We start from the raw sequence: 18,408 nt of genomic DNA on the forward strand, positions 1-18,408 counted from the left end.
TTTTTTTTAATTACTTTAAAGCAATTAAACGCTTTTGCTAGTACTGTTTTACATAGAAATGTAAACACACTCACTCAAAGCCACAAAATATAGACAGTAACTATCCAGGGATGAGTCAACACAGGAAGCAAACACAGAAAAGGATACTGTTTCATGACTTCTTTATACTTGACAGTGTCACGAATATCTGGGAGGGAAAAAAAGAATTCACTGGAATTTAACACATAAGAAACAGTAAGTTTGAGACTGTCCACCTATAATAGCCTCAACCAATAGGGCTCTCATGTCATCTCTGCCTCCTTTGAGGAGAAAAAGTAAGTTTCTCTCTTGGTATCTCAGTTACTTTTCATATCTGTTTTTTAAATTTTTAAGCTAAGGTCAAGGAACTATGATAGGGAAAAAAGCAAGATTGTGAAGAGAACAGAAAGGCAGAAGGTGTCCTGCAAGTACCTTCTCTACCAGCAAGAAGCTGAAGCAGGTTTTCAGCCTCCTCTTGTCTGCGTTCTCTTCTACTAAGTCCTCCTGCTTCACACTGCTTTCCTTCCTTACAAAGGATAATTGGCAAGCGGCGCCTGGGTGGCTCAGTCAGTTAAGCGACTGACTTCGGCTCAAGTCACGATCTCACGGTTCATGAGTTCAAGCCCACGTCCGGCTCTGTGCTGACAGCTCAGAGCCTGGAGCCTGCTTTAGATTCTGTGTCTCCCTTTCTCTCTGTCCCTCCGCTTCTCTCTCTCTCTCTCTCTCTCAAATAAAAAAAAAAAAAAGAAAGAAAGAAAAAGATAATTGGCAAGTCACCCATGAAAAATGTAAGCCAGGGAGCTCGGAAATTAAGGTAGACATGGTCTGAGATAAGGAAAAAAGTTTTGTACAACTAAAATACTTTATCAGTGACCATATGCATAGAAAAAAAGAGCTAAAAAAAAATATGAAATTGTTAAATCACTATATTGTACACCTGAAACTAATATAACATATTTTAAATATACTGGAATTAAAAGTTAAAAAAAAAAAAGAGAGAGTGAGTAAGGGACCTAAATTAAGAAAAAGTTTATTTCTTACTGCCTACTAGTAACAGGGTAATGCAGACATGATTTTTCAAAGGCAAAATTAATGCATCCAGTAATGTCTAACTAAACCTATCTATCAGCCTATAGACCCCACCAAATATTAGAATTCCATCTTTTTTAAAATTTAAGTATAATTGACATAGAGTATCTAAGTTTCAGGTTTACATCATAATTAGATATTTTTACATATTTCAAAATGATCTCCACAATAAGTCCAGTTACCATCTGTCACCATACAAAGTTATTATATTATGCTATATATTATATCCCCATGACTATGTAACTGGACATTTGTACCTCTTAATCCTCTTCACCTATTTCACTCACCTCCTAACTCCTCTCCATTCTGGTAACCAAGAGCTTATTTCCTGTATCTATGAGTCTGTTGCTGCCTTGTTTTGTTTGTTCCTTTGTTTTGCTTTTTTAGATTCCACATATAAGTGAAATCATAAGGCATTTGTCTTTCTCTGTCTTGATTTACCTCACTTAACATAACACCCTCTAGATCCATCCATGTTGTCACAAATGGTAAGATCTCATTCTATTTTATGGTTGAGTCATTTTCCGTGGCATATATATGCTATATCTTGTTGATCCATTCATCTGTCAACAGATAGAAGTCCATCCTTTAAGTGAGAAGATGTCAGTTTTTTCCCCAACTCTTTCCAAAATGATCTCTGCTTCTTAAACAAGGTTTTCCTTTATTAGTATAACTGGAGTACCAGCAGCTTAACAAGATTAAGAAACAAGGAGGGAGAAGATTAGCACAGTGACAGCCTAGAAATCAGGAGACCCACAGATCGCATCAAGAATTATGACTCTGATATATCTGCANCAGACTCCTCTGAAGCCTCGTGATAATTGGAAACCCCCCTCCAAAATAATGCATATATATACATATTCCCATGTAACACTGGGAGAGGAAGAAAGGTTCCTATAGATCAGTAAGTGAACTACCACACAAGAACCCTTACACTCTAAACTTTTGAGAAAAGAAACTAAATAAAACAGGTTTATGTATTAGAGCCTACTGAAGGTTTTATGATCTGGAAGGGAGAGGGCTCACTTTATGATTTCACTATCCCAAGTAACAACAGTCGGACACCCTAGGGTCAGAAAGGGGGGAGAGATAACAGTGAAAAGGAAGCATATTTAGTTAGGGAAAGGAGCAAATAAAAAACTGTGATTAAGGGAGAAGACTTGTTTAGAGATTCTAGCAAAGTCACGTAAAATGAAAGTAGACAGTTTTGAAAAATGAAAACATTGAAGACTGGCAAGCTGGAAGCTTGCCATTTTCTGAGGGACTTCACACAGTTCTGGTACAGTCTACTCACCAATATTGGCAGGAAAGGGCACTTCATGTACAGCTGGGTCCAGATTAATCACATAGGGTGGAGAGCCTTGGCTATGCAGATGTCCGGTAAGCCTCTGCAGAGGTATGGGGAGAGGGACGTAGTGAAACAAAGAGGGAATGATAGGGGCCAAGAGAGAACTTCCATTCCCTTATCAATCATACCTGAAGGCTTCTGCACTTAACTTTTCTCAGTACCTTAAGTATTTGCCCCCAATATCCACCTCCAACATTCAATTCAGATGAAATGCTACCTTTTCCTTATCACCCACCTAACACAGCCTCCCCCTACTCTCGATCACTTATCTGCTTGAGTTGTGTGGGTTTTTTTCTAGCACTCCCATTAAAACATTAGCTCCAAAAAGCGGGGAACCATGTAATGTCAATTTCGCTGTGTCCTCAGTGGTTGAAACATGACAGCTGTGCAAGAAATAATTCTTTAACAATCTACACCAAAAGCCCGTGGCCTGACACTGTATTAGTAGCCAGTTACTCGTAAGACTGTCTTCGAGGAGCTGGCAACTTTGTTGGTAAAACAATTCCAGAACGTGGTTAAGTTACCAAACACGAACTGAGGGTGCGCAGGAGAGAGCCCTAGCCCTAATTAAACCAGACTAGAGTCCGAAAAGGCCAGCCTAGGAAGGAACCGGAGTTGCTGGCGAGTTCTCGAAAGCCACACGCGAGTCCCTTCCAACTCCCCTGAGTCCTTCCTCCCGTTCTCCCAGGCCTTTCGCCTGCCACCTCGCGCGCGCACCTACTACGCCCGCGCCCTCTACGTTACCTGTACAAAAGTGGTTTTCCCAGATCCCGCCATTCCCAACACCAACAGACACACCGGGGGCCGAGGAGCCCCGGAAGCCTGCGACTCAGCTTCGCCTACGGACTCCGCCATCTTTCTCCTGGCTCCGCCCACTCTACCATAGAGCCGCTGCGTGCCTAGAAAGGCTTCTGTGACGCAAGGGGCCAAGATAGAGGGTAGAGCTCAACCAGCGCGAAAGGGAGAGGCGATGGGGTGGACCGGGCGTGTGCGATTTCTTGCCTCCCAACTAGGCTGGCAACCAATTTGGGCCAGTAGAGGGGACACCAGGGGCTGGGAGGATGGTTGGAGGTGGCCAAGAAAAGAGGCACTCGCCGTTGTTGGGGAGGGCCTAAGAGCAGAGTACTTGCGCCCAAGGCGACCCGAGATGAGGTCCCCACAGCGCTGCCCCCAGAGTTCGAAAATGAAGAAAGTGCGTTTCTCTTTAGTCCCCCGAGAAACGGGGAACAGAGCCGCCAGGGAACCGGCAGCTAGGACTTATTCGGCAGCCCGCGAGGTTCAGCCGATCCAGGCTGGACCGGCCAGGGCTGGGGTGAGGTGCGACCCGCGGGGTTGCTGGGCAGCGCCAAGACACAAGGAGCACAGAACGGAGAAACTGAGAAAACCTTCCGCAAGGGGACGCCATTTCCGCGTGGCGCAGCACCGTGACACTAGCGCTCTCTCCTTGACAGGGAGCCTGTGTGAACAATACGAGGACCTTGGAGATGAACCCTTGGATTCCCAGAGCAAGTAGGTACTGAAGGGGCGCTTCCTTCGACGGAAGTGTCCATGAAACCAGAAAGGTGGTGGAAAAGCCTGGAAATCTGTTACTCCCGACCACCCCCAAATGTGCCTGTGGCCCTTTGTAGCTGCTGTAGTGTTCAGTAACTCCCAAGATTGGGTTTCACACCCACGCTCTGCCCCTTGCCGACAGTGTAAATCGTACCCATGTCATTGAAATTCTCCGAACCGGTTTTCTCTTTAAAATGGAAGTAACACTGGGGCGCCTGGGTGGCTTAGTCGGTTAAGCGTCCGACTTTCGCTTAGGTCATGATCTCGCGGATCGTGGGCTCGAGCCCCGCGTCGGGCTCTGCGCTGACTGCCAGCTCAGAGCCTGGAGCCTGTTTCAGTCTGTGACTCCCTCTCTCTCTGACCCTCCCCTGCTCACGCTGTCTCTCTCTCTCTCTCTCTCTCTCTCCTAGAAATAAATAAAACGTTAAAAAAAAATTAAAATGGAAGTAACACCACACAGGATTGTAGTGACTGTGTATTAAATTGTAAACTACACTCATTTACCTTTACCGTTAACTTTATCCCTCGTGCTGTGCATAGTGTTAGGAACATAATAGGTACTCAAGAATAGTTTCTTGTATGAATTCAGGTACAATTGTGCATTTTGTGTTTCCTGAATTTTCATTAAGAATTGATAGGGGAATGCCTCACTTGTTCTTTCTTCAGGTTTGCCAAGGAATCTGAGAGTTCCACTGACCTGTATCTTAATTTCCTAAATGCAATTTTCGAGCGACAGACGCTAACAAAGTCAGAGACGAAGTTTAAAGAAAAGGCAATGAGGGAGCTGAGGAAGCTGAACAGCCGAGCAAAACAAGCTCAAATGCGGCAAGAATCACTAATGCAGGAAACCAAAGAGCTATACAATGAAAAGTTACTTGTCCAAACTGAAAACCAGTTCTTTCTGGACTACCTAAACAACGAAACTGAGAAGTATAGAAGACAGCCTGAAGAGCTATGGAACCAGTATTTACAAAAAAGGGAAGAGCTTGCACAAAGGAGACAGGAATTAGCCTCCAAATATGCAAAACAAACCTCAGGGTATAAAGAGGAGCTCTTGCAGAAGGAAAACCTCCAATCCAATTTAAAACAGCAGTTGCAGGCACTCAGGGGTGTTTCCCTAGTAAAGGAGAAACAGGAGAGAGAAATGCAGGTATTAGAGGACAAGAAAAAGGAAGCCCAAGCTGAGATAGATGCAAAGAAATGGGAAATACAGGTCCAGTTGGTCCAGGAAAAAGCATTACTGGACAAACAGCTGAGTGAGTCAGACCGGAAGCAGTTGGGAAAGAGGAAAAGACAGGAGCTCGTAAGGAGGGCCCATGCCTTGCAGTCGGAAGCAAGGCAGTATACTTTTGAGTTCTACCGTGACGTCAGGAGAGAGAACCGGCAGTTAAAGAAGGAATTAGAGCAGCAAGCCCAGCAGTGCCAGGAGCTGCAGGCCACTAAGGGCCAGCTCATAAATCAGAAGCAGCAGCTGCAGCAAGAACAGTGGTACGTGGAGTCCTTAGTCCGGGGGAGGAACCGACTGCAGAAAAGGCATAACCCGTGCCCAGGATTGGATGCTCCAGAGGTGCTCCATAACACCTCTCCTAAGTACCAAATCAAGTATTAATCCAAAGCACTTCCCAAAATAACCGATTATATAAGTACTGGAGCAAGAATTCTCACGTGCTGTATAAACCTGGTTCCAAAGGCTTTGGGATCTCAGACTGCTATGGTAAAACACCCATCGTGATGTGTTAGTGTGAAAGATTAGGTGCTTTTCTTCCAGCAGTACTGCTGGATATTTAGGTTTTCCTTTAATTGATCTTGTTGATAACCAGGATGTTCCTCAAATCTCCAGATAACCCAGTACCATTTCCTAAACACCTGTACTTCAGACTAGCTCAAGGAAACCAGCTTGAGGAAATGAAAACAGTTGTGTGACTTATTTCATCTAGCTAAACTAGATTTCTTTATGTAAAAAACACCTTTAAGAACAATTTCAGATTGACCTTACGTAGTGCCTTCTGCTCTGTAAACCAATTATCCTCCTGCCTCTTGACCAGCTCCACACAAAGGCAAAGTGTTTTTTAAAGCTCTTTTTCAAGTTCACACCAGTGGCCAGGCACGTCCTTCTCTAGTTTTGTCAAGAGTGAAAAAGTAATCTTACTAAACTGCAAGTTCGGGAAGAGTTAGGAAGAAAAGAAAGCACTGGGCAGGAGGATCTTTTGTCTGATGCCCCACCCCTCAACTGAGTAAAGGAAGAGCAGAAAGGGGATGAATATTTGGTCAACGCCTACTTTTGACAATCTTCTGTAAAGAAATGCCTCTAGCATTAATGAGGTGACTGAATGCCTCTGCTTGTTTTAGGAAAATATATCAAAAAAGTGTTAAAATATTTGGACTTTTTTAAAGAGTCTTGTGCCATCTATTTCCCTAACATTCTAAATTCTAAGATAACAAGATCGTTTAATGTTAAATATAATAAGTACTTCAGTTTTAGTTCACTTAACTACATTTTCTAACTGTGCACTTGATAGAACATGAAATGCCTTTTGTAATTAATATGTGCCTTATATTTCTGTCTATTTAGAAGAACTGGAAATAAGATTTTTAATTAGTATAGACGTTTAGTTTTTAAAAAATTTTTGCACTAAAAAAATGTAATAAAAATTGTTTGCACTTATGACATACTGATGATTAGACTAGTCATTTATTTGAATGCTAAATCCTAGTACAGGAATATAACCCCATGTTTTAACATCACTCTTCTATGGGGAAATGTAATCCAACTTTGTGTTCCAGAAATTGCCAGTGATAAGAAACTACAAATAATTTTCATGAATTTTGTTTTATTCCTATGTAAAATGAATATCTTTAAAATTGATTAAAAATTTTTTTCTCCCTCAATGCCTTTTACTTCTAGCTTTAACAATTTTGTTAAATGTGTATTTTGTTATTAAAAATAAAATATAATGGGGGTGCCTGGGTGGCTTAGTCGGTTAAGCATCCGACTTTCGCTTAAGTCATGATCTCGCGGTTCATGGGTTCGAGCCCCGCGTCGGGCTCTGTGCTGACTGCCAGCTCAGAGCCTGGAGCCTGTTTCAGTCTGTGACTCCCTCTCTTTCTGACCCTCCCCTGCTCATGCTGTCTCTCTCTCTGTCTCTCCTAGAAATAAATAAAGCATTAAAAAAAATTTTTAATAAAATATAATGTATCTGTTGATTTTTTCTTTTTCCAATGTAACATTTCTACTCCATCACTCCTGCTTCTGCAACTCATTCTTACAAGTGTGCACATAAGAAAACCACAATTTCAATGCAGAGGAGTAAAATTTTAGGTAGTATGCAGGTTCCTCAACCTGAATACTTAAGTTCTTAAGCTGAAAATACAGAAAGACTGAACTTGAAATGGTAACCAAGATAAACTTGAAGCCCTATTTTCTGTGGATGCAAAAAAGCATGGGAAAATATATACTAAACCTGATAAGGAGTTGGTAAGTAGGAGTAATCTACAATCTTATTCTGCTTTTAATCTCCCTCCTGCCTTTACTGTAACTGCCATCTCCTATGTTTATTTTTAATTCCTATGATCATCCCAGATAATGGATCTGGTGTCCTGGTTTATGGCTGGCCCTTTCAGAGTGAGGCCTCAAGGCCTTGAAGACTTTCGAGGGTGAATCATCTGATAAAGCTATTTTGAAATCCATACCTGCAAGTGAGCAGTAGGTTGGCCAGGTACTATCTCAATCTACTTTTTGTCTGCTTTGCTATGAAGAAAATTAAACAGAGTGATGTTACAGAAGGTGCATAAATGGAAAAGACCTCCAAGGGGAAATGTGGGTTAAGACTTAAATGATACAGTGAAGTCTACTGGACAAAAACCAGGGAAGAAGCCTTTCAGGCAACTGGAACACTGAATGCAAAGGCCCCAAAATAGGAATGGAGCTTCACAGGTTCCAGGAAAAGAAAGGTCAGTGTGGCTCAGGTGTAGTTGGGAGGTGGTCAGAGAACTTAGGTGGAGGGGAGGGAGGGGAGGCTAAGGGTTAGTAGTGGGAGCAGTAGTGGGACAAGGAAAGGGGGTGGCTTGAATTCTAAGTGCACTGGGAAATTATCAGGCTTTTAGCCCATGAATGACATCTGATTTACAATTTTAAAAACTCACTACAGGTGTTCTGGGAAGTGTATACAAGCCAGTAAAAATCAGAAGGAAACAATCAGGAAGTTATTGTAGTCTAGGCAAGAGGTGATGATGGTTTGAACTGGGGTGGTTGAAATAGAAAGTGAACAGGAGACACAAGTAAGAGCAGGCTAAAGGGGAGAGGAAAATGAAAGGTTAAGAATGAAGCACAAGTGGGGCGCCTGGGCGGCTCAGTCGGTTAAGCATCTGACTCCTGATTTTGGCTCAGGTCATGAACTCTCAGTCTGGGATCTGTGCTGGGCATGGAGCCTGGTTGGGATTCTCTCTCTCCCTCTCTCTACCCGTCCCCTGCACACTTGTGCTTCCTCTCTCTCAAACATTTAAAAAAAAGAATGAAGCAAAAGTAAAATTTCTAAAGTGATCCCTTTTATAAGGAGGTGAGCAGTAATTTGTGAGGGCTGACTTTTAAAATGAAGTCTTTCAAAAAAAATACATAAAATGAAGTATTTCAGACACACAACACAGAAAACTATGACAAGCTCACTATCTACCTTAAGAAGTAGGAATTCATAAGTTCACTTGTAGTCCCTCTGAATCCCAGAAGCACTGTCCTAAGTTTGGTGTTTATCATTTCTGTGCATGTTTTCATGCTATGTATATATTTATGTTAAACTATAAATGTATAAATATATATCCATAAACAATATATTGTTTTTACATGTTTTCAAACCTTATATAAATGGTACCCTTGATGTATTGTGTAACCTGCTTTCCCAGACATTATTTTTAAGATTTATTCATGATACAAGCCCTAGTTAATTTTATAGTTATATAGTATTCCACTGTATTTACCTCTTCTGATGATAGACAATTAGATTATGTATTAGAGTAGGCTAATAAAGAGACCCAAGTGTGTATAATGTCTCAAATAACAGGGTTTCTTTTTTCTCTTTAATTAGTCTCAGATGTACTTGGCTACCAATTAGTCCTTTATGGGGTGATTCAGGGCACCAACCATTTTCCATTTTGTGCTCTACCACCCCCTAAAGCCATTTTGTTATCTGCATATGGCCCAATGAAGGGAAAAGCAAACACGGAGGCAACCTTACTTTCTTAAAACCTCTACTCTGGAGGTGTCACACATCACTTCCACTCACATTCTACTGGAGACGAGTTAGTTGGCTACCCCTTCACTACAGCAGCAGGGGACTGGAGGCCTGGGAACAGAATCTAGCCATGTGTCCTATAATCCGAGAGGTCTCCAAGGCGAGAGCAGATTTTGGCAGACAGCTGGTAGACTCAGCTACATGTTGTAAACCATACCGTAGTATCATTCTTGTTTATGTCTCCTGATACACCCAGGCAAGAGAATTTTCTCTGTATACACCCAGGAGTAAAACTGTGGAGTCTTACTTAGGGGCATATTTTCAGCTTTACTAGATACTGCCAAATTGTTTCCAAGCAACTGTACCAATTTACATTCCAAACCGTGCATAAGAGTTCACATTTCCCACAACCTGGCTATATCTGATATTGTCACATTGTTATTCTAATGAATTTTGTCTAAAAAAACTTGAAAACTCAATAGTATGATTAGGATAGTCCTGCTGAGACCTGGCCTCAGGAAGGAAACATTTTTAAAGTGCCTGCAAGGGCCCTGGATGAGACTGGGTAAGTTTCCTATACTAATTCACTTTGATCTCAAAATTTACTCATTAACCAACAGACTTCAGGAGCTAAAGAACTACCAAGACACTGAATTTGGAACTTATTTCAAACCCACTCCCATGTCCAGCCGTCATCTTACCCCCATACACTGTGTCAGCAAGGAGTCAAGTAGGTTGGAGTCAATGAACCGGAAACATCATTCTAACCGACAGTCATTTATTTCTTTTGTCATTGCCCAACATTCCCCAAGTCTTACTCACCAGAAATTAATATAGCTTCTTCATTTCTCCTCCCTGACAATCCTCATCTACCGAAAGGGTTTTAAGAGTGCAACTGCCAATGAAAATGTAGAGTGGACACTACCATGTCCTTCACTTGTTTTACAACTATCTATTCTGGCAGTATCCAAATCTGGTTTCATTGCTCCCTTGTTCGAAAGTGGTCTTCACAAAAGCCCACATTTTAAAGCTATGTGGAGCAGCACAGAATACAGAGTTAAAGAGTAGTAACAGCCTTTCAGAATTTGGAAAGGTAGTATTTATCCATATCGGGGTTAAGGGCCCTTGCTTTTCATGTGGCATATGCCACAAAAATTGGCAAGAATATATAAGACCAATATTTACGGAAAAGGGGAAGAGAATCTGGAAACACAACAACAGAGCTGCTCTAAACAATGTTCCAGAGAAAGCCAGCCTCAAAGAGAAGTAGCCCACTAGACATTAGCAGCTGGCATGAGGTACAGAAAAGGAATTTTTCTTTCCAACTCCAGATAAATATCTACATCTGGTGACAAAGTCTCAAGATACAAAGAGGATAGAACTCCACATATAAAAGAGGATAGAGGACAACATTCTCAGAAAATTCCAAGAGACAGAGGATGGCTAAAGGGAGAATAAAGACTTAGCACGGCATAGACTAACAGGTAAGGTCAAGTCAGGGGAGAAGGAGTGTGTAGCTGGGCTACCAATCTTAGTGGCATCACCAGGAACACTAGGATTCGGTGTCAAAACATCAAGTGCAATGTGGTATTTCTCAATCCTTAAAACTGGGGGAGAAAACAAGCTTTAGGAGGGCACTGATCATAGCAACCGATGAGGCCTCAAGCCCCGGGAAAGATGAGGCAGTATTTATTGCTTCTTCTACTTCCTTCTTTCCAATCATTTTAATGTTTGCAACATTTTAATGTCTGGGCTGCTTTTCATGCCTGTGGGTCTAGTCAGTCTCTGCTACATGGGATAAACAAAACATTTCCCAGTAAAATCAGTGTAGTGAGGTTCTAGCTTTTTCATCCTACATCCATTTGCTTACTTCCAACCCTAAAACCATATTGAGAGAACAAACAGCCTCCATAAAATCTGCTTCCCAAGAAGACAAGATAAGCTTATTACATGAGTGACAACAGTTCTAGCTTCTAGGATTGTTATATCACAAATACAGAATGATAAATCAGTATGGTTTTAAAAAATTAATTTGGAATTGTTTTATAAGCGAGATGGTGGAATGACTACTAAATCAATGGAGCTTCCAAGAACATTCTACAGCCCCAGAAGGAAAAGGACAACCAAACAGATTTCTCAGTTTTGTACAGGGCAAGAGGGGCCCACAGTTGACCTTAAGAGGGAACTCTTTGGGCAAGATCAGAGAAAAACAAGAGGACTCCAATGAGGAATAGTAGGAAAACCTACCAAAAAGGGGGTGGGGGTGGGGGTGAGTCAAAGTGAATAAATAGGGAGAACAGTGAAATTTACACAGGAGGAAGGAGCTGAGAAAGTCACAGCCTTACGCAAAGAGCTGAGAGAGTGCATTCCTCCTCACTCAGCCCCCGTGACTCAGTCCTCCCAGCACAGGCCCCATGACAACGGCATCACGTCTGCTCTCTTAGGAGCTTTCACACTGCCTGCCTACTTCCTTCCTCGTTTATGATTAGTCTTTGCGGCCTTTACTTTCTGGAACTGTGCTGGCACTGGCTCCTGCTCCGGTTCCTTACAGGAGGTCGACACTAGCAATTCCTCGTTACTCCTCCTCTGATCCTTCCCTACTCTAAGACTCAGCTCTGTCTCAGGAAGCTCGATGCCAGACTGCTGCAGCCTTCGCAGTGACCTTCTGCTCCTGTGCTGCTGCCTCCGCTTTTCTTCCTCTTGCTGCCGCTGCTTTATCTTCATTAGCTTTTCAAAGCTTTTGGTTGTGGTTGGGTTTACAACGAACCAGTCCTGCAGAGGCAAATGGAAAATGGAAACATCATCCAGTCAATACACAGTAGAGAACATAAAGAATGGGTGTGGGAAGAATCTCTAAAAGGCATGGTTAGGGCAGAACACAGAAAGGAAGAAACAGATAGGGAAACATAGCTTTGAATTCTGTACTTGAAACTGGAGACATTCATCATGAGCAGTTGTTAGAAGCATTAATTATGTAAGACATGATTTGGGGTACTTCAGTAAGTGATCCACGAAGTCTGATCACCTAGCATCATCCCACCCATCTCTCTCCTTGGTAAAACCCCCATGAGATATAAAGCATTGGGTCATAGGAGATTTTTATTTCATGATTTTTATGATAGTATTTGCAGCCAGGCTGGCTGGATGCAATTCCCAACTCTTTTTCTGTCTCTGTGACCATAGGGAAATTACTTAACTTCTCTAAGACTCAGTTTAAAAACTTAAGAGTTAAGGAACATGGAATCCAATTATGAAATGTTCTTACACACAAAAAAAAAAAAGAAAGAAAAGAAAGAAAGAAAGCAAGCAAGCAAGCAAGAGAGAAAGAAAGAAAGACTTCAGTCTAAATCAAGTATCTGGGGGCGCCTGGGTGGCTCAGTTGGTTAGGCGTCCAACTTCAGCCCAGGTCATGATCTCACAGTTCGTGGGTTCGAGCCCTGCATCAGGCTCTGTGCTGACAGCTAGCTCAGAGCCTAGAGCTGTTTCAGCTTCTGTGTCTCCCTCTCTCTCTGACCCTCCCCTGCTCACGCTGTCTCTCTCTCTCTCAGAAATAAATAAAACATAAATAAATAATAAATAAATAAATAAATCAAGTGATCTGATCTGGTCTAACAACCAATTTATTGGAAATACTCAGCTAGAGGACCACCACCACAGGAATGTAATCACCAAAATCCAAAATGTGCATAAACATATGTGACAAATGACCCCATTTCTTCAACAAATAACATTGGGATGGGGGGAAAGAAAGGGGAAACTTCTAGACCTGCATTGTCCAATGAGATAGTCAGTAGCCACGTGTGTCTAATAAGCTCTTGAAAAATGACTAATCCAAATTGAGATATGCTTTCAATATATAACAAATATACATTAAATTTTAAAGACTTAGTATGAAAAAATGTAAAGTATCTCAATAATTTTTTATTGACTACATGTTCAAAAAATAATATTTTAGGGGCGCCTGGGTGGCTTAGTCGGTTAAGCGTCCGACTTTCGCTTAGGTCATGATCTCGCGGTTCGTGGGTTCGAGCCCCGCGTCGGGCTCTGTGCTGACTGCCAGCTCAGAGCCTGGAGCCTGTTTCAGTCTGTGACTCCCTCTCTTTCTGACCCTCCCCTGCTCACGCTGTCTCTCTCTCTCTCTCTCTCCTAGAAATAAATAAAACATTTAAAAATAATAATAATAATATTTTAGATATACTGGATTAAATAAAATAATCAACATTAACAGCAAATGTTTTTCTTTATACTTTCAAAATGTGGTTACTAGAAAATTTTAAATTCCATACATGACTNTGATTTCAACAAGTCAACTCTGAAAAAGAAATTATGAGGCAATCAGGAAAATTTAAATAATTTAAATAACTAGATATATAATAATATTAAAAAATAATTGCTAATTTCTTTAGGTGTAATGATGGTTGCGGTAATATATTTTTTAAAGCCCTTATATTTTAGACACAATGAAAGAAGCAGTGAGAGTTGACATGGTATGTGACATTTGTTCAAAATAAGCCTTTAAGGGGTACCTGGGTGGCACAGTCAGTTAAGCACCTGACAATTGATTCTGGCTCAGGTCATGATCTCAAGGATGGTGGGATCAGGCTCTGTGCTGACAGTATGGAGCCTGTTTGGCTTGCTCTCTCTCTCTCCCGCTCTCTCTCTCTCTGCCCCTCCCCTGCTTGTGCGCACATGCATGCACAGACTGAAAATAAATAACCCCCCCCAAAAAAGTAAGTCTATAAGGAACAAGAGAAGTAGGTGTGGTTATAAATGAAAACAAGATTGGCCATAAACTTGTTGGCCAATCTGTTAAAGCTATTTATTATACTATTCTGTCCATTTTCACGTATGTGAAAATTCCTGTTTTAAAAACAAGTAGTGTAAGAACATGTGAGGCAGAAAGGAAGGGACAAAATAAAAATGTTTTACCACCACAGTGAATCCATAAACACAGGAACAACTCATTGAACAAATGCTCAGAGAACAAGCCCCAAACTAAGTGAAGTTTGTTGGTTCCAACTTTTAAGAAGAATCTGGAGAAAACAGGTTAACTACATAAAGGCAGATTTTGTCAGCAGATAATTATCTTTTTTTTAATGTTTATTTTTGAGAGAGAAAGAGAGCGAGCAAGTGCACAAGTGGGAGACACAGAATCCGAAGCAGGCTCCAGGCTCTGAGCTGTCAGCACAGAACCTGACGCGAGGCTCAATCCCACAAACCATGAGATCAAGACCTGAGGTGAAATCAAGAATCAGGTACTTAACCAACTGACCCACCCAGGCACCTTGAGATAATTATCTTTTTTTTTTTTTTTTACTTTTTATTTTTTTTTTAAATTTTAATGTTTTTGTTTATTTTATTTTATTTTTTACAAATAGTTTATTGTCAAATTAGTTTCCACATAACACTCAGTGCTCATCCCCACAAGTGCCCTCCTCCATGCCCATCCCCCCCNAGATAATTATCTTTTAAGTACTTCCTGAAGCATAAAAAGGTACACTATTATTGTAAAGAAGATAGGACTGCATTCCAGAAGAAAGCTCAGATATGGAAAGGGCCTCCCAAAGCTTAAACTGGTAAAACAACAAGAACCACATTTGATGACACTAACTATAGCCCACATTGTTAAGAACTATAAAATGTGAGGGCAGAGAACAGCTGAAGGTGCTTGCTATTTTTCCTTATCAGGCAACAACAGTTTCTGCGGTCAGATATTCCAAGAGAATGCACACTTTACTCCTTTAGGTTTTGCAATACAGGTATTTAATTACACAGGAGACAACGTCTCTACTTACTTAGATTACTAAAAACTTTCCCTAAGAGAAAAGCCTTGACTTTCTGAACTTTAAAGCATTTTTTAAATTTTTTTTAAAAATGTTTATTTTTGAGAGAGAGAGACAGAGCATGAGCAGGAGAGGGGCAGAGAGAGAGGGAGAGACAAAGAATCTGAAGCAGGCTCCAGGCTCTAAGCTGTCAGCCCAGAGCCCAACGTGGGGCTCAAACTCACAGACTGTGAGATCATGACCCAAGCTGAAGTCGGATGCTCAATCAACTGAGCCACCTAGGTGCCCCTAAACTTTAAAGCATTTTTAAACAATTTATTTTTTAATTTTCAAAACGTACAAACCTTCAGAAAAGTTATAAAAGTTCAATGAATCCTAGATTTACCATCGTTAACCTCTCTTCCCTTTCTTTCCTCCTTCTTCCATTTGCAATTTATTTTCAGACATATTTCATTCCTAAAAACCACAGCATATATCTGCCTAAGAACAGGGCATTCCCCTGCAAAACTACAATACAATGATCACACTTGGGAACATTAACATTGACTCAGTACGATTATTTAATAGAGTCATAGTCCAATGACTCCAGCTGTCTCACTAATGTCCTTCACAGTTGTTTCTTTGCAGTATTTTAAACAACCTTAAAAACAGGTTGCCCAATGACATTAATTAAAGTACTAGAAAACAGAAGTATAGAGATTGCTAGGAAACAAGAATTCCAAAGGTGGAAACTCAGCCTGGTGCCCACATGCCTGATTTTAACCGAATTTAAAAGAATCAGAAGAGCTCAGGGATGCTCAGACTTATACTGACTGCAAATGCTTTCATAGAAAAATACAATTATGCATCTAATTTTACAAAGTATTTTAACTCCGTGTCTCCGGTAACCGCTTTGAAGTTACTTTCCTTGGCAGTCATAGCCCATAACAACACACAAACTCCACCTTTCTAGCGGTACGTGTATGGGTTCCACAGGATTACAAAAACATGATGGGAAAGCAGGGGCCTCACCTCAGCATGGACAGAGTTGATGTGATACTTGACACCACTCTCTGACACAAATTCTTTTTGACACAGAAGACACTTGTATTTTCCAGCCACAAAGTTGCCCTGTTTTCAAGAGAGAAAGAAAAGGGAATTACTGGTAAATTCAGGAACACATACCTGGACCGTGTGTGGGGATCGATAGAGAAGAGGGGATTTTACTTCAGCAAAAGGAAGAAGGAAGAAAAACCAATACAGCAATATATTTGGGGAAGCCAGATTTAGGCAAACTATCACCACTGGAAATCTATCCTAATATAATTCTATATGTAATACCCCAACCCCCTCAACACAATCTAAAGTACGCCTACTTTTATTATATAACACATCACACTTTTCTATCTTCCCTTGTTTCTGTCACTTCACTTCCAGATTCTCCTGGTTCCTCTTCCCAAATGATCAAACTCTTGAAGTTCACCAAAGGCACCAATGTGTAATTCTTCCCACTATACTCCACTGCTCCAAAGAGTGCCTGGGAAATCCAGAAGTGGAGGTGTATCGTCCATAACGCCTGGTTTAATGACTCAGAAACTAAGATCATGATGACAAACTCCTAAGCATTTGTGGACAGATCTGGTTTGGATCTCTACACTCCCTTGCTGCCTTGAACTGAGCTTTCTCTCCCTTCCTAAGGCTCTGAGTGTCCATGGTGCTCATTTTGTGTGAGGACATATTTCTGAATGGAATTAAAAAGTGGCAGCCGTCCCCATGCCTGTGAGTTGTAGGGTACCTGGGCCAACACAGAAAAGATTCAGTGAGGTGAATGGCTGTTTGCCTGACACCCCGGGATGGAGTCTACTTCCCATCCCCAGAGGCTATAATTCAGATCTGATTAGAGGATCTTCATCGATCCAGACAAGCATATGTAAATTAATTCTAGAAAGTGTAAGGCCCAATAACACAGGGCAGGCCCAGGGCAAGAGAGGCTCAAAGTAGAAGTTAAATCCCTGATAAAGACTCAAAACTACTAATATTTTTCTCCAACTTTTTCAATTGATAAGACTTAAGGCTATATTGGCTTTTTCTGTGTCTTGGTCATATGCTGGCATCCTATCCAATATCAGATCAAGAATCTTTAGGACATAAAAGACTAAACAAAGCCTCTGAACGTAACAGCAAACAGGGTGACTAGCCGTTCATCTAAACTGAATTCTCTTCCATGTCAGACTTTTATTTTAGAGGTCACATTAAGATAAAGCGTTCAAAAAGTTACAAACCAAGGTACAAGAGCCCAGGTGAGCCTTAAGGCCTGATACACTACTGTAGACAGCCTCACAACCCTGAAAAAGAGAAGAAGAAATAATGTGAAGACTATACCAAACCATATCCTTCTCTTAGCAATCTGGCCATTCACACTGACCAACCCTACAGTTAGAGGAAGAAGCCCAATAAATTGCACTACAAACCAAACAGAAAAAAATTCACACACAAGCCACAAAAGTAAAAAGGAAAACCACAGAAAGGTTTAAAAAAAAAAAAAAAGGGTGGAGAAGCTGTTCAGAAAGGCTTAAGATATTCCCTTCCCTGATACTTTTTCTCTGACTCTTAGAGAAACAGAAAATTGCATGCTCAGTTTTTTTGTTTAAATCTGCCTTCTTCAGTACAAATATGTCTCCTATTTCTGGTAGATTTCCTCCTTCCCAAAGTACTGCATATACAGCTGTGGTAGATTACAGAAATAATGAAAATTCTCTGCCACTCTTCCCTGTAAGAAGTGGAGTCTATTCTCACCTTCCCTTTGAATCTGAGTTAACCCTGTGATTCCTCCGACCAATAGAATGCCATGGAAATATTGCTGAACAAATTCTGAAGCTGGCCTGAGAGATCTGCAGCTTTCATCTTTGTGTTATTGGAACACTCTAAGAAGTCAGTTGCCATGTACCCTGCAGGTAACCCACTACAACCTCATGTCAGAGAGGCCATGTGGAGAGCCAAGTTCCCAGCTCAATTAGCTGCACAGAAGCCATCTTGGACATCCAGGTCCCATGTGAGCTTGCAGCTGGATACAACCCATGAGCGATCCCAGCTGATGCCATGTACAGCAGAAGAATGCTCTCTGAGCCCCAACAGAATTCCTGATTTACAGAACTCTGAACAAATAAAACAACTGATGTTTTAAGCCACTAAGGTTCAGATCTTCGTCATGAAGGAATCAGTAACTGAGACAGTAGTTTGATAAACTTGATAAACATTTACTGAATAAATGAATGAGAAAGAACCACCTGGTTAGGGCACTGAATGCGATGATATTTCTTGATATCTGACTTCCATTTGTGTAGTACTTCCTGGCTGAAGGTAGGGAGCCCAGGGCGAGTATATTTTAACTACAAGACAAGAAATATTTTATTGG

At 41.2% G+C, this 18,408-nt stretch overlaps 3 protein-coding genes across 5 annotated transcripts in view; 1 reads left to right on the top strand and 2 right to left on the bottom strand.

Moving 5' to 3' along the window:
* The window catches only part of GPN1 (GPN-loop GTPase 1), a 17,967-nt gene extending 14,651 nt beyond the window's left edge, over positions 1-3,316 (bottom strand). The window contains exons 1-3 of the mRNA XM_077774147.1: positions 3,200-3,316; positions 2,402-2,495; positions 148-187 (exon numbers count right to left, since the gene is read on the bottom strand). Of these exons, the coding sequence (XP_077630273.1) occupies positions 148-187; positions 2,402-2,495; positions 3,200-3,310 (245 nt within the window). The 5' untranslated portion in view covers positions 3,311-3,316. The remainder of the gene's footprint in view (positions 1-147; positions 188-2,401; positions 2,496-3,199) is intronic.
* Positions 3,317-3,404: 88 nt separating this feature from the next.
* Positions 3,405-6,895, top strand: CCDC121 (coiled-coil domain containing 121). The gene is made up of 2 exons (XM_077774197.1): positions 3,405-3,964; positions 4,673-6,895. The coding sequence occupies exons 1-2, from the start codon at positions 3,426-3,428 to the stop codon at positions 5,613-5,615; spliced, it is 1,482 nt and encodes a 493-aa protein (XP_077630323.1). The 5' UTR covers positions 3,405-3,425; the 3' UTR covers positions 5,616-6,895.
* A 3,097-nt stretch (positions 6,896-9,992) lies between these two features.
* ZNF512 (zinc finger protein 512) overlaps positions 9,993-18,408 on the bottom strand; it is a 31,580-nt gene continuing 23,164 nt past the window's right edge. For 2 of the 3 annotated variants that reach the window (XM_077774150.1, XM_077774149.1), the window contains exons 11-14: positions 18,281-18,382; positions 17,276-17,338; positions 16,026-16,124; positions 9,993-12,003 (exon numbers count right to left, since the gene is read on the bottom strand). In XM_077774150.1, coding sequence (XP_077630276.1) covers positions 11,695-12,003; positions 16,026-16,124; positions 17,276-17,338; positions 18,281-18,382 — 573 coding nt within the window. In that variant the 3' untranslated portion in view covers positions 9,993-11,694. The remainder of the gene's footprint in view (positions 12,004-16,025; positions 16,125-17,275; positions 17,339-18,280; positions 18,383-18,408) is intronic. The other variant, XM_077774151.1, reaches the window with a different exon arrangement.

This window comes from Crocuta crocuta, unplaced genomic scaffold, assembly GCF_008692635.1.
Source record: "Crocuta crocuta isolate KB4526 unplaced genomic scaffold, BGI_CrCroc_1.0 scaffold246, whole genome shotgun sequence".
Lineage (NCBI taxonomy): Eukaryota > Metazoa > Chordata > Mammalia > Carnivora > Hyaenidae > Crocuta > Crocuta crocuta.